The sequence below is a fragment of the Zalophus californianus genome, chromosome 10, assembly GCF_009762305.2.
Source record: "Zalophus californianus isolate mZalCal1 chromosome 10, mZalCal1.pri.v2, whole genome shotgun sequence".
NCBI lineage: Eukaryota > Metazoa > Chordata > Mammalia > Carnivora > Otariidae > Zalophus > Zalophus californianus.
The window spans coordinates 66,851,476-66,865,329 of NC_045604.1; the positions used below are offsets into that span (position 1 = coordinate 66,851,476).

A 13,854-nucleotide genomic window follows, 5' to 3' on the forward strand; every position below is an offset into this window, starting at 1 on the left:
TGACTGAGCCACCCGGGCGCCCAGTGTATGTGGTTTCCACTGACGCCTTAACTCTCTCCCACTGTGGTCTTGGCTCCTTTGTTTGGGGTCATGCATTCTGAAGCCTTGCGGGTTTTCTCCCTGTTTTCCTTCTTTCTCCCTTTAAGGTCTGACCGCCCTCTACGGTTTCACCTGAATGTGCTGATTTGCTAGTGATTCTCGGGTCTTCTTCTTCCCCTATAAAAGTACATCTCCCTCTCAGTTATCTCTCTGATCAATACTACACGAGTCTGCCGTTGGGAAAATCTGATGGCAAATGGATTCTTGTTCCTCTGCATGATCTTCTCTCTATCTATGCAGGTTGTTATGAACATGATTATCTTTCTGGGATTCCTGTTATTCAGAGGTTAGCATTTCTATTTCTGTCCTCAGTTGGGTAGGTGGCAATGTCAATATCCAAACTAGTGCACATTGGAGAGGGATCAGGGCTGGAGAGGAAAAATGAGAGTTCACGGTCTCTATTTTAGTAAGTGAAAGATAGTCACGTATCACTCGTATAATTACAAGCAATTTATTTTGCATTTAAAGTATTTATGGAAATAGAACAACTTTTTTCAAAAACAAAGTAGAATAGAAACCTCAAATAAGAAAAATATGGCCAAAGCAGAACCCAGGATAAGGTGTATAGCTTTAAATAAACATTGGAGGGGCACTGGGTGGCTCAGTTAGTTAAGTGTCCGACTCTTGGTTTCAGCTCAGGTTGTGATCTCAGGGTTGTGGGATCGAGCCTTGCGTTGGGCTCCACTCCGCGCTCACTGGGGAGTCTGCTTGAGATTCTCTCCCTCTCCCTTTGTCCCTTTCCTACTCATGCACGTGCACGTGCACGTGCACTCTCTCTCTAAAATAAAAAAAAAATCTTTAAAAAATAATAAAACAAATAAATACACATTGAAAACAATGAAAATAAGTGACAACACAGGGAGGGACGTGGGGGTGGAGGACGAGGTAGAACTTTCTTCTATTGCTCTGCAAACTTTTGTTTTCCTCTCAAGCATCTCTGCCCAAAGGAAAGATAATGCAAGATTCAAACATAATTTAAATTTTTCATTAGCCATATTTAAAGAGTAAAGAGAAACATAAAATTAATTTTGTCATATATTCTCTTTGACCAAATAGTCTCAAAATATTATCACTTCATCATGTAATCAATATAAAGCCATTACTAATGAGATCTTTTCCTTCATTTTTTTCCTACCAAGTCTTCAAAATCCACTGTGCGTTTATACTCAACAGCACATCTCCGTTCAAACCCATCGTTGTGCCATGCTCAGTAGTGCCTGCTCTTGTGGCCACTCTATCTGACAGAGCAGGTCTGAAAACTCCACAAAAAGGACGTGTTTGTACATCATGTGGAAAATATGAAAACTGTATGAATAAAATACACATAGATAACATTTCATCCTTCCAAACAAATTAGGGTACAGTGTGTCCATAATAAGGTCTTGAACTCTGTGTGTGTGTGTGCACGCACGCGTGCAGAGTCCTGCAGGACACAGCCCAAACGATACACAGGGACGAGTGATGGCCTCTGGAATGTGGGAATGGGGAGGGATAGAGAGGAAGAAAAATTCTCACTCATCATTCTATTTATGTGTGTGTCATTGTAATCGTTTTTGTTTGTTTACCTTTATCAGAGGAAAATCACAGTAAACTCCTTGAGCTCATCCAGAGCCTTGGTGTCTCACGCCCTGTACCCCTGCAACACAGCAGGGTGTGGGCTCAGGGGTCCCGTGGGCACCCCTTTGCCGTTGAGAAGGTAGAGAGATGTGGCAGGTGGTAGGGTCACAGGGCTGTGGGCACATGGGTAGCCAAACATCAAAAATAAAACTACTTGAATCAGAAGTGAGGATTTGGTGCTGGATTGGGTGTGGGACAGAAGAGTCCAGTTGACACCAAGGTGTTTGGCCTAAGCAACGGAAGAGCTGGGGACCACATCCTGAGTGGGCAGTACTAGAGGAGGTTTTAGACATCACTGGAGAAGCATTTAAGACATCCAAGCAAAAATACTGAGTAGGCAGTGGGATCAAACTGTCTCTCCTTCAGGTTCTAGGGAAAGGAATTCCTAATCTTTGTGTGTGGCAGGACCCCTTTGCCGGTCCAGTGAAGTCCGTGGACCTCTACTGCAGCGGTAGCTCCCAGGGACACATCAGGCAAGGTATCCCCGAAGTCACAAAAGAGAAAAAGCCTCACAGACCAAATTAAGATGCTTGAACTACAAGGGTTCATTGAATCAGTTTGAAAAACCTGATTCAAACTTCCTGCAGAAAGAGATACAACATGGGGTGGATGACACACACAGGACCAGGTAGAGGCTAGGCAGAAGGCCACACCATCTAAATCTGGGGTTATGCTGTGTTTGCATGTTCATATGTTCTGTCTCCCTCCACTGCATCAGCCAGACAAACAGTAGGGTTACAAATACCAGAGCGAGGATGCTCAAGGCCACTCCAAGTACCTGGAGCCCACTCACAGAGACATGCGCAAGAATGCCCGGCCACAGCCGTAGCTCACCAATTAGCCTGTTGAACAGACAAGGGTTTTATCTGCAATTCTTGGGCAGGGCATATGGGAGCCAGAATGGGACCATGATGTTAGCACCCCGATGAGTGAACCCAGAGGTCGAACGATCCTGTCTTTTGGTTTGGTTACTCCCTAAGTAAAATTATTTTATTTCTTCCATCACATACTCCACTTATTCTCTTCACCTTCAACATCGCTAACACACCTAACATCCTTGCATGAGTCTCACAACCTACTTGCCTATTCAACATCACCTCTCTTGTTACTAGCTTTCTTCTTTATGCTGCACACGCTTCATGAGTTTCATGGATCCTGCTGATTTCTGTCTGCTCCAGCACAGCTCAATACTCAGCTACAGCACACGCCATGTAGTGTTTTATATTTGTGATTTTTTTAAAGTAGGCTGCGGGCCCAAGGTGGGGCTTGAACTCATGGTCCTGAAATCCAGAGTCGCTCTACTGACTCAGCCAGCCAGGCGCCCTGGCCACTGTAAGGTTTTGTTTGTTTATTTATTTATGATGTATGTATTTATCTTAGAGCGAGCAGGGGGAGGGGTAGAGGGAGAGAGCATCTCAAGCCGACTCCCCGCGGAGCGCGGAGCCCAAGATCACAACCCCGGGGAAATCAAGAGCCGACCCTGAACTGAGCCAGCAGACACCTCGCCTCCTGCCGCGGTTTAACTGAGTACACTAAAATGCACAGGCTTAGAACAGAAACCAGTTCTGTAAAGACAGTTGTTTAGCAGCAGGTCTTCTAACCTCCGCAATTTAAGTGCCCAGGAGCCTAAGCGTCAGGTGCAGGGAAACACCTGCGGGGACACCTGCAGGCCGAGCCCCAGGGACGTCTGTGCACCCCGGTTGTGCAGGGTCCGGCGGCCGGCACCAGCCCCGAGGCACAGCAGGCACTTTCTTTAGAAGGGGGGCGGGGCGGAATTCCGAGCGGGAGCACACCCGGACGCAGCGGCGAGGAGGCGGAGCGCCCTCCACGCCCCGCCCCTGCCCGCTGCCACCGCCCGCCGAGCTCGCGCAGTCGCAGGCGCCGGGGAAACGCCACCCCCACAGCCGACAGAGGGCGCGCGCGGCAGGCGTGCCCCGAGGACGCGTGCGCGGGAGGGCGTGCCCCGAGGACGTGTATGCGCGGCGGTCCCGCCCCGAGGACGCGTGCGCGGGAGGCGTGCCCCGAGGACGTGTGTGCGCTGCGGCCTCGCCCCGAGGACGTGTGTGCGCGGCGGCCTCGCCCCGAAGACGCGTGCGCGGGGGGCGTGCCCGCGGCCCGGCGTCAGCAGTCGACGGGAGTGCGGCGGGGCCGCGCGGCGTGCTCAGCGGCAGCTCGGGGCGCTCGGGCGCCTGCGGGGAACGAGGAGCGGGCGGCGGCGGCGCGTGTCCAGGGCGGGGCGCTCGGAGCGGGCGGCGGCGCGAGGGGACGATGGCGGAGTCCTCGGACAAGCTCTACCGGGTCGAGTATGCCAAGAGCGGGCGCGCGTCTTGCAAGAAATGCAGCGAGAGCATCCCCAAGGACTCGCTGCGCATGGCCATCATGGTGCAGGTGCGCGCGGCCGCTTTGTGCGCGGTGGGGGGGGGAGGGGCCGCCCCCGGGAGCCCGCGCGAGGCCGGGACCCGCCCGCCCGCCGAGAAGTGCGGCCCCCAGCGCTGCCGCTGGGCGGGGGGGGGGTTCTGCTTCCTTCCCCGCCGTCAACCGGGCGGGAGGGGCGGTGGGGAGAGGCGACCGTGGGCCTCTGAGGCTGGCCTGGTTCTGACCTCCCTCGTGCTGGAAGATTTTTGTCCTACATCGATGATGGCGACTGGCGCGTGAGGAGTTTTTTTGAATTTATTTTCGTTTACGGCTTCAACATCCGCTCACTCTCGGTTTTTTCTTCATTATGCAGAGCTATACCAGTCGGTGTCATTTCTGTACAGTGCATTCACTTTTAGCCTTATTCGTGGTTTGAAATAATATTTTCCCCCAACTTTTCAGGTTCTCTTCCCGATGCATTTACAGCTGTCTGGTTTGAGTAAGAGAGGCTCGGGGGGGTGCTCGTCGGGGCTTCTGGACACACCGGGGATGCCCCGACGGGTTCTTGAGGCTTCCCAGATGGGGGTGTGGGGCTGGGCGGTGTGTCTGAGGGCCCCTGCCAGGGCGGAGGGCTTCCTGCATCCTCCAGCTGCTAGTCTGCCCCTGTCTGCCTGTTAAATCTTGGTTCTTCCCTGCCCTACTCTTCTCCACCATGAAGCTTCTGTTCACTAAGTTCAGTGCTCGTGATCTAGGTAACTTGATTTTCTTTCCCTGCAGTGAGGCAGCAGTGAGTTTTAGGAACGACCAGATAGTCCTCACTGGGTTTTCAGTACTTACCTGATGGGGCAGAGTGGGTACCAAGTGCCAGGTGCACTTAGAGACTGGGGCTGTGGTCCTGGTATCCTCGGGGCTATCTCAGTACCTGCCGCACTGATCTACCTACCCTTCCGTGAACACCGAGCATCTCAGGCACTGTGTTAGGTACTAGGAGCACCAAGAGAGCCCCCCTGCCCACCCCCGGAGCCACCAGCTTGGTTAAAGGGACAATAACTGCTGAACATACCTTTGTACCAGGGATGGAGTGCCTGGGGTGGGAGCTTGATTAGGGGTCGTTATGCACAGAAGTGGCAGGAAGTTGAGGCTCGAGAAGCAGACAAGGCCTGCCATCTGAAGAGTCAGATCCACCACTAAGCCTCTCTGATCTTAAGTCTGAACGAATGGGCTACAAGATCAGCCGCTCCTTCTTATAACACTGTTAACTATCCTGGAATTAACATTTTTAAAATAATAAAAAGGAGAATCTCCCTCAGTGCAGGGGCGCTTAACCTAAAATCTGGGGGGTGGCAGTCGGTGGGTTGAGAAGAAATTTACATTTCTGTAGTCAACTAATTTTTAAGTAAAATTCATTACTTCCAATTATGAATGTAAAGCAGCAGAATAAAGGCAGAAAAGCGGAAGCAGTACTTGTGATTTTTGTCACCAGTGGTAATTACAGATATTTTTGTACTGCTTTACATTTGTGGGGGTTTCTCAAAATCCGTTATGCTCATCAGTATTCAAAATTACTGTAGTTGTTAGAGTGGGTGCTAAATTTTATTTCATGCTTTAAAGCTCACTGTATCCCACCAAATTTTTAAATGTTTTGGTAATTACTTCAGTCTAATTAGTTTCTTTTGTGAGCCCATGTATTCTATTATGCATTTTTAAATTTTATTCGAGAAGAGCACATCCATGGGCTTCACTAGTCAGCCAGAGAGGACCCTGTGCTATTGGGAAGGACGGCAGAAAACCTTTGTACAGCCAGTATGCCGAATACAGAGGAGAGCTGGTCTGGCATTCCTGGTAGCGAAAGAAATTATTAAAACCGATTCACTCAATAAATCCAGTTGGGTGGGGGGGAAGTAAGTGGTTTTCTGTAACTATTTAGGGGTGGAGTTGTAATTCAGTAAAGTCTGGTCTTGTAGGCAGATTGGAAGGCCCAGAAAGAATGAAGCCATTCTTCTCCTGTTTGGATTTAAATACCTTCTTTTACATTTGTATGGGAGGATTGTTCTGAGTGTCAGATACCTGATACTTTAGGTGGTGTGCCCTGGGGCAGCCTCCAGGGGCCAAACTTTGCAGCCTTTTGAGGGGTGGGCCCTGCGTTCTTCTGTGTTGGGCGGTTGTGGGGCAAACAGCAGGGTTGCACGCTGTTAACTGTCATTCCGTGCTCCCTGGGTAGGTGGGCTGTGCGCTGGCTGGTTTGATGCAGAGGGAAACAGAGTTGGCTGAGTGAGGACCCAGGTCCCTGGTAGGTGCTGGGAGTGTGTTTGCTGAACACACAGAATTCTGCCACTTAGAGTTGCCAAGTGGAAGCATAGTCTTGTGACCTTGTTCCAGTTCCCTCCCTTCCACATCGTTGTCACTCCCAAGTTCTAGGGTAAAGCCTGGCTTTGGTCAGGGGTCCTTACTCTAAAGGGTGACTGGGAGCCCCTACAGTCCCCCAAGCTGGTGCTGTGAGTACACCCTTGGGCTGCCCCTCTCAGTCGCCCCACGCTGCCCTGATGGGACACAGCACCCAGACCAAGGTTCCCACCAGACTCAGGAAACAATGCCCCAGTCACAGGGTCTAGTGTGGGGCACAGGCACTGGGCCACATGCCCTCCTGTGCATGAGTGTGACCCAAACGCTGTGGAGGAGGGTCGACGGGGCACCAAGGCAGGAGGAGCCCAAGTGCAAGCCACTGCGGACGTACAGCAAGATGGCGGACGCTTCCAGAGGTGTCGCCTGCCTCGTTGGAAGTTTGGGAGCCAGAACACATGTCCATTTGGGAATGCCATTTATTGGGGGTGGGGAGGACCATCTTTTGTTCAGTTTGGAGGGCATCTTTTCCCCGGCAGGAATTCCCCCCCATCCTTCCCTTCCGCTTTCTTGTTTCCAGATTTGGGGTGTCCACACCCTGAATGCCTTCTGTGAGCAGGTGTTGCCTGGTGCTAGCAAGACGGGCATCGCACCCTTCGGGGAGCTTCCAGCCCAGTGCAGGACACAGGCATTGACCCAGTCATCGCCCAAACGGATTGTTCTTAGCTGGCAGGGACTTGGGAGGAGCCTTCTGGGGAGCTGAGTAGGGCTGCAGGGCATTCTGGGCCAAGGGAACAGCTGATGTGCTGTACACTGGGCTGCTTGATGCTCGGGAGTCCTTGATGCACCCTGGCGTGAACCTTCCCTGTGCATATGTTACACTGAGAAAGAGACCACTCACAGCCAGCGGGGGCTGGGGGTGAGAAGTCATCGCTGCTTTTCCAGAACCTGTCCCTTGTCCAACAGCTCCATCCGAAAATTCCTGTGTGGTGTTTATGTTTGATGCTGTTTATTCCTTCTGCATGGCATTTAGCTTTATTTCCTATAAAAGCAGATATTTGGAGCCTCCTCTCCTTTGGTCAGAACCATTTATGTATTTTTAAGTAGCTCTTCCTGCCAAGCAGCATAGTGAGTGGACAAGAACCTTGCTGTCAGGTCCAAGTAGGGCTGAGTCACTTGCCGCAGACATCTGTGAAATGGGGGTGCTGGTTCCTACCCGGAGGCAGTTGAGGGTTACCTGTGATGGCTTGTGAAGGGTGCCAGTCCCCCTCTGCCCGGTCACCGTCACCATCCGCTGAGGCCAGACGGTGCTCCGGGCCGGGGAGCCCAGAGCTGGCAGTGTCCTCAGAAGAGGAGCCTGATGCTGTCGCGTCAGGAGCAACACGAGTGTGAAGCATCAAAGGACAGAGGAAGCGCATGGTGAGAGGGGCAGCACCTTCCCCTGTGGCCGGACTTCAGGGCGCACGCTGACCCTCCAGCTCCAGGCCCTGGGGGCTGCTGTCGTCAGCTCCCTGGGCAGTTCACCCTCGGAGAAGTTCATTCATTCCACTCACATTGGTGCGGCTGTTGCCAGCTTGACACAGTTTCCTGACACATTTTCTCTGCTTTGCTCATTATCTGGGGCTTGTTCTTCGTTGTTCTAACGGCAGAGGCACTAAAAGAGCCCTTTCTGGGCTCCACAGGCCCAACAGGGGTGGGCGCTGGCCTCCTAGGCAGGCGCAGCAGGATGGGGTCACGGACCAGGGGTCCTGTGTGCATTCCACGGCGCTGGGAGGGAAGTTGTGTCACTGAGGTGCGTGGCCCATGGGGCAGAACTCTGTTCAGAAGCACCACTGTTCCCCATCCATGTCCCGTGTCCTGAGAACAGACTCCACCTCGGCAGACAACTGTCGGAGAAGATCTTGAGAAATTTGGACTGGGATACCACTTCTTATCAGCTCACAGCTTTTCTCACGCGACATGGGGGATACGGGCACAGTCCTCGTTTTACAGAGGAGAAAAAGGGCATCTTGTGCGCACCTGCTGAGGGTTGGGCTTAAGGCTGCTCTCTCACCTCCCTCTGTTCTCTTCCAGTCGCCCATGTTTGATGGAAAAGTCCCGCACTGGTACCACTTCTCCTGCTTTTGGAAGGTTGGCCACTCCATTCGGCACCCCGACGTAGAGGTGGACGGCTTCTCTGAGCTCAGGTGGGATGACCAGCAGAAAGTCAAGAAGACCGCGGAGAGTGGAGGCGTCACAGGTGTGTAGAGACCAGGGAGGCAACAGGTGTGGTCCTCCGGCCCCAACCAGGCAGCTTCCCCAGGGGCCTTTTCTAAGAGAGCATTTGGCTGCCCTCCCCGCCCCCATGTTTCCCAGGAGCGCATGTAGGTAACAGGGTGCCAGTGTGTGACTTCAGCAACGTCTCATTGACCTGCCTATGGCGGGGTGTATTGTTTTTTAAGATGCTGGAGATGGAGCCTTTATTTTTTATTCTTTTTTTTTTTTTAAGATTTTATTGATTTATTTGACAGAGAAAGAGACAGCGAGAGAGGGAACACAAGCAGGGGGAGTGGGAGAGGGACAAGCAGGCTCCCCACCTAGCAGGGAGCCCGATGTGGGGCTCGATCCCAGAACCCTGGGATCATGACCGGAGCCGAAGGCAGATGCTTAACCGACCGAGCCACCCAGGCGCCCCTTTATTTTTTATTCTTTTTTTTTCTTCTCTTTTTATTCTTAAAGATTTTTAAGTCTCTACACCCAACCCCAATCCCAAAAATCTAGTTGGGCCCAAACCCACAACCCCAAGATCAAGAGTTGCTGCTCCTTTGAGTGAGCCAGCCAGGTGCCCTGGAAATGTAGCTTTTAAGCCTGTTGCAGTTTTGTTTTTAATAGACTGTTTTTAAAGCAGTTGTAGGTTTGCAGCAAAATGAAGCAGAAAGTGCAGAGAGTTCCCATCTACCTACTGCCCCCACACAGGCAGGGCCTCTCCCTGTCTCCCTGTAGAGCGATACATGTGTTACAGTGAGGCCCTCATCATCACCCCAAGTCCATAGTTTCAGGGTTCACTCGTGGTGCTGTGTGTTTTATGGGTTTGGACAGTGTGGGCCCCCCTTCTCTGTGCATCTTCCTCAGTAAGTCCAGTATGGTGCTGTAAAGGTTTCCTTTTCCATGATGGTTTTCTTTATAACGTTTTGTTCTCCGTAGCTGCTTTATAGGGAGTGCAATATTTAATACACACAACACACGTAACAGGATATGTTGACAGTCGGTTAGCAGTGGGGGTTCTGGTGAATGGTAGGCTATTTTTGGTTAAGTTTCGGGGGAATTAAAAGTTACACGCAGATCTTCACACGAGGGGTTCTGCACTCCCCCCTTTATTCAAGTGTCAGCTGTACTCGGAGTCATATGCAGCCTCTTCACATTGGCTTCTTCACTTAGTAACGAATGGACGTTGCAGGTTCCTCCATGTCTCTTCATGGCTTGATGGCTTGGTTCTTAGTGGCACTGAATGATATTCCATTGTCTGGAAGGACCACGGTCCTTCGCTCACCTACGGAAGGACATCTTGGTTGCTTCCAAGTTTGGGAAATTACCAATAAAACTGCCGTAAACATCCACGTGTAGGTTTTTGTGTGGACGTAGGTTTTCAACTCATTTGGGTAGATCCCGAGGAGCATGATTGCTTATTGTTCTGGGAGGAGTATGTTTTGGGAGAAACCAGCAAACCTGTTTGCATTCCCACCACACCCTCACCAGGACTTGGTGGTGTCCGTGACCTGGATTTTGGCTGTTCCGAGAGGCATGTAGAGGTGGGTTGATTTGCAATCCCCTGATGTCATACGATGTGGAGCATCTTTTCATGTGTTACTGCCACGTGCATCTCTTTGGGGAGGAGTCTGGATATTTTGCCATTTGTCATTCGTTGTCTTATCTCTGAGTTTTAGAGTTGTTCGTATATTTTGGATAGCAGTCCTTTATCAACTCTGTCTTTTGCAAATCTCCTCTCCCTGTCTGTGGCTTCTTTCTCATTCTCTCGACAGTGTCTGGCACAGAGCAGAAGTTCCAATTTAAGAAGTCCAGCTTACCAGTTCATTTCCTGGGCTGTGTCTTTGGTATTGTGTCTAAAAGTCATCAGTTGTCATATCTAGATCAACTAGATTTTTCTCCTGTGTCACGTTCTGGGAGCTTTACAGCGTGGCGTTTTCCATTTAAGTTGAATTTTGTAAAGGGGATAAAGTCTTTGTCTAGATTCATCTCATGTGTGGATGTCCAGTAGTTCACCACTTGCTGGAAATTCCGTCTTTCCTCCGTTATGTTGTGTTTGCTCGTTTGTCAGACGACAGTGAATCTGCGTCCGGAGCGTGTTCTGGTCCGTTTATCCGTCTGTCCATCCCGCCGGTACAGGACCACCTTGATGCGAAGTCTGGAAGTCGGATGGCGTCCGTCCTCTGACTTTCTCCTTCAATATCGTGTTGGCCGTTCTGGGTCTTTTGCCTCCATGTGAACTTGAGTCAGCTTGTTGATAACCACAGACCTAACTTCTTTGAGATGCCTTTACGTTTTAAATCGTTTTTCATCACTTTGTTGGAGATCTGAGACTGCATTCTCGTTTGTCTGCCTTCTAAGCTGACCCCATTCTCGTGATGGGCTCTTGAGGGGAACGTCTGCCGTCCTGGCCCACAGAGCTCTTGGTGCCTGTTCTCTCTGTCCCTGACTCAGCATGTTTGTGTCCCGCTGCTGCAGGTCTGTGGAAGCGGAGAGGTCAGTGACACCACTCACGCCATGAATAAAAATAACAGCAAGTTTGCCGAGAAACGGTCCAGAGAGCGAGCATGTCAGTTTTCGCTGAGGGCAGGTGTGACAAATTTTTCTTGTTCTGTGGTCGTTTTCCCTTCTGTGTTCAGGTTAGTGGGGGTTGTCTGTTTAGGGATGTGTCCTGTCTAGTTACAGTTTATACGTATCAAGTTAGATAATTTTATAATATGAAAAAGCACAATAAGTTTGCTATAACTGTGTTTCACTTGGGAAAACATCTTAAGTCCTAAAGTTAACACACCTGCTAGTTGTCCAGGGATTTTTTTATCCAAAGAGCCTAATTTAACAGATGTAGACACACAAGGTTTCCCTCTTCCCAGATCCTATAATTCCAAGATGACGATCATTGACCTTGTGGGGTGTCTCCCTAGGAATTTTCTTTTCAAATACTGATTCACATGTGTGCCACGTTTATTCTTTCCTGTAGAAATGGGATTCTAATTGTTACTTTGTTAAATGCTCAGTCACTGTGTGTGGTTAAACACACGTAGTGGGCAATCCATCATCTGAGCTGTGTTCCGGTGTGGGCTTCGGCAACATGACCCACACTACAACCGGCACTCCATCCCCTCCAGAATGTTCTCTTCTTCCCAGCTGGAACGCTGTGCCCGGTTCACGGTAACCCCCGTTTCTCCTCCCCCACCATCATTTCTGTCTGAATGGGCCTCCCGGGAGCCTCCTGTGAGGGGAGTCACACAGGGTTTGTCCTCCTGGGACTGGCTTGCCTCGCTCTGGGTCGTCTGTGCTGTCAGGCCACAGCACGGGTACGCCACAGTTTGCTTATCCATCCCCCCATCCCGGGGCTTTGTCCTGTTTGGTAGTTGGTTTTATTAATTTGATATTTGTAGGTGTCCTTGCCTCATCCTTTAGGGCTTTTTGTGTTTTTCGTAATGAAACAAGGTATGAATTCTTTGTCATCTGTTCTGGAAATATATTTACTAGTTTGACTTTTAATATATATAGACTTCTTTATTTTAATACAAAGTTTTGTTTTGAGTAAACTCGACCCCTGACGTGGGGCTCAAACTCACAACCCTGAGATCAAGAGTTGGCGTGCTCCACCAACCAGCCAGGCTGCCCTTTGATGTGTTTCTTTGAAGCATGCTTGTATGTTTTGCCACATTAAAGCTTCATCCTGGACTAAATGTTCTGTAATCATGTTTGTTCGTTTACAGTTTCTGGTTCTGGTCTTATATTTCAGTTCTTCATCTGGGATTTTTAAAATGATTTACATGCAGTTCTGTGAGATTTGACAAATGCAGGCAGTTGTGTAACATACACCCCATAGAGTTGGGGAGCTTTCTGTCCCCCCCCAGGAAGTTCCTTGTGCCCTCTCTCTGTTATCCCCCCCACCCAGGGGACCAGGCTCTGATTTCTGTCCCCTTGGATTAATTTTGTGTGACTTAGGATTTCAGAAGCAAAGGAGTAGCATGTACTTCTCCCATAACCTCCTTCCGCTCAGCACAATTCCCGTGAGACACAGGTGTCACCACATTGTGCTTTTGATGGCTGAGGGGAGTCCTTGCGGTAGATCCCATCGGTCTGGCCTTCTGTGGCAGCCTTGCGCCGGTACAAGTGCTGCTGTTCACGTGCCGTGCACTCGTCTTTCTCCGGGTGGATGCCCAGGAGTGGAGCCGCAGAGCATCCGTAGGTGTCCGCGCAGCTGTTTAAGGAAACTGCCAGACTGCCTTCCCAAGTCGTACTGTTTCACATCCTCACCAGCACCTGGCACGGGCACTCTTCAGTATTGGCCACAGATGGTGTGTAGTGAGAGCTTGTGGTTCTAATTTGTAGTGGTCTTTTTGGGGTTTTTTTAAGATTTATTTATTTGAGAGAGAGCGTGCATGTGTGCGAGCACGGGCAACGGGAGAGAGAATCCCAAGCAGACTCCCCACTGAGCATAGATCCTGACGTGGGGCTTGATCTCACCACCCTGAGATCATGACCTGAGCCGAAGTCGGACCTTTGCTGACAGAGCCACCCAGGCGCCCCTAATTTGCTTTGGTCTTTTTCTTGAGTCGTAAGAGTCCTTAGAATAGGTGCAAGTCTTTTATCACATATAAATAATGTGAATACTTTCTCTCATTCTGGGGTTTGTTTGCCTTTTGTGTAATTGCTGACATTTTATGAAGAGCAGTAGTTGATATTTTTTTTCTCCTTTTTTGGTTAGTGCTCTCCGCGTCCTGAGAAATCTTTCCTGTTCTGAGATTGTGACCATACCCTCCTTTGTTTTCTTCTGGAAGTTTTGTGGTTCTGGCATTCATGTTTGGCTTCTGATCTTTCGTAAATGAATGTTTGTGTTAGGTGTGAGGACGGGGTGGGTTTTTTTGGTATTTCTGTGTGGATACCATGTTGTTCCCATACCATTTGTGAAGACTTTGTTAAGACCAGGTGACTTCAGGTGTCTCTGGACTCTGATCCCCTTGGCTGGTTTGTCTGGGGGCACCCCACCATCTTAATTCCTACAACTTTGTGGGACATCATGAACTCACGTAGTGTGGATCCTTCAGCTTTGTTCTTTTTTCAATATTCTTTTGACCTTTCTAGGTCCTTTGCAGTTCCTTAAAAATTTTATGGTAAACGTACTGATTTCTTGCCCAGACAGGCTCTCTAGGATTTTGATTAGCATCACTTGGAATCTGTGGGTCA

The 13,854-nt window shown here is 50.1% G+C and overlaps 1 protein-coding gene across 1 annotated transcript in view; it reads left to right on the forward strand.

Annotated features, from left to right (window-relative positions):
* Window positions 1-3,834: 3,834 nt before the first annotated feature.
* Window positions 3,835-13,854, forward strand: part of PARP1 (poly(ADP-ribose) polymerase 1) — a 37,902-nt gene continuing 27,882 nt past the window's right edge. Inside the window, exons 1-2 of the mRNA XM_027612213.2 lie at window positions 3,835-4,104; window positions 8,485-8,650. Coding sequence (XP_027468014.1) covers window positions 3,985-4,104; window positions 8,485-8,650 — 286 coding nt within the window. The 5' untranslated portion in view covers window positions 3,835-3,984. The remainder of the gene's footprint in view (window positions 4,105-8,484; window positions 8,651-13,854) is intronic.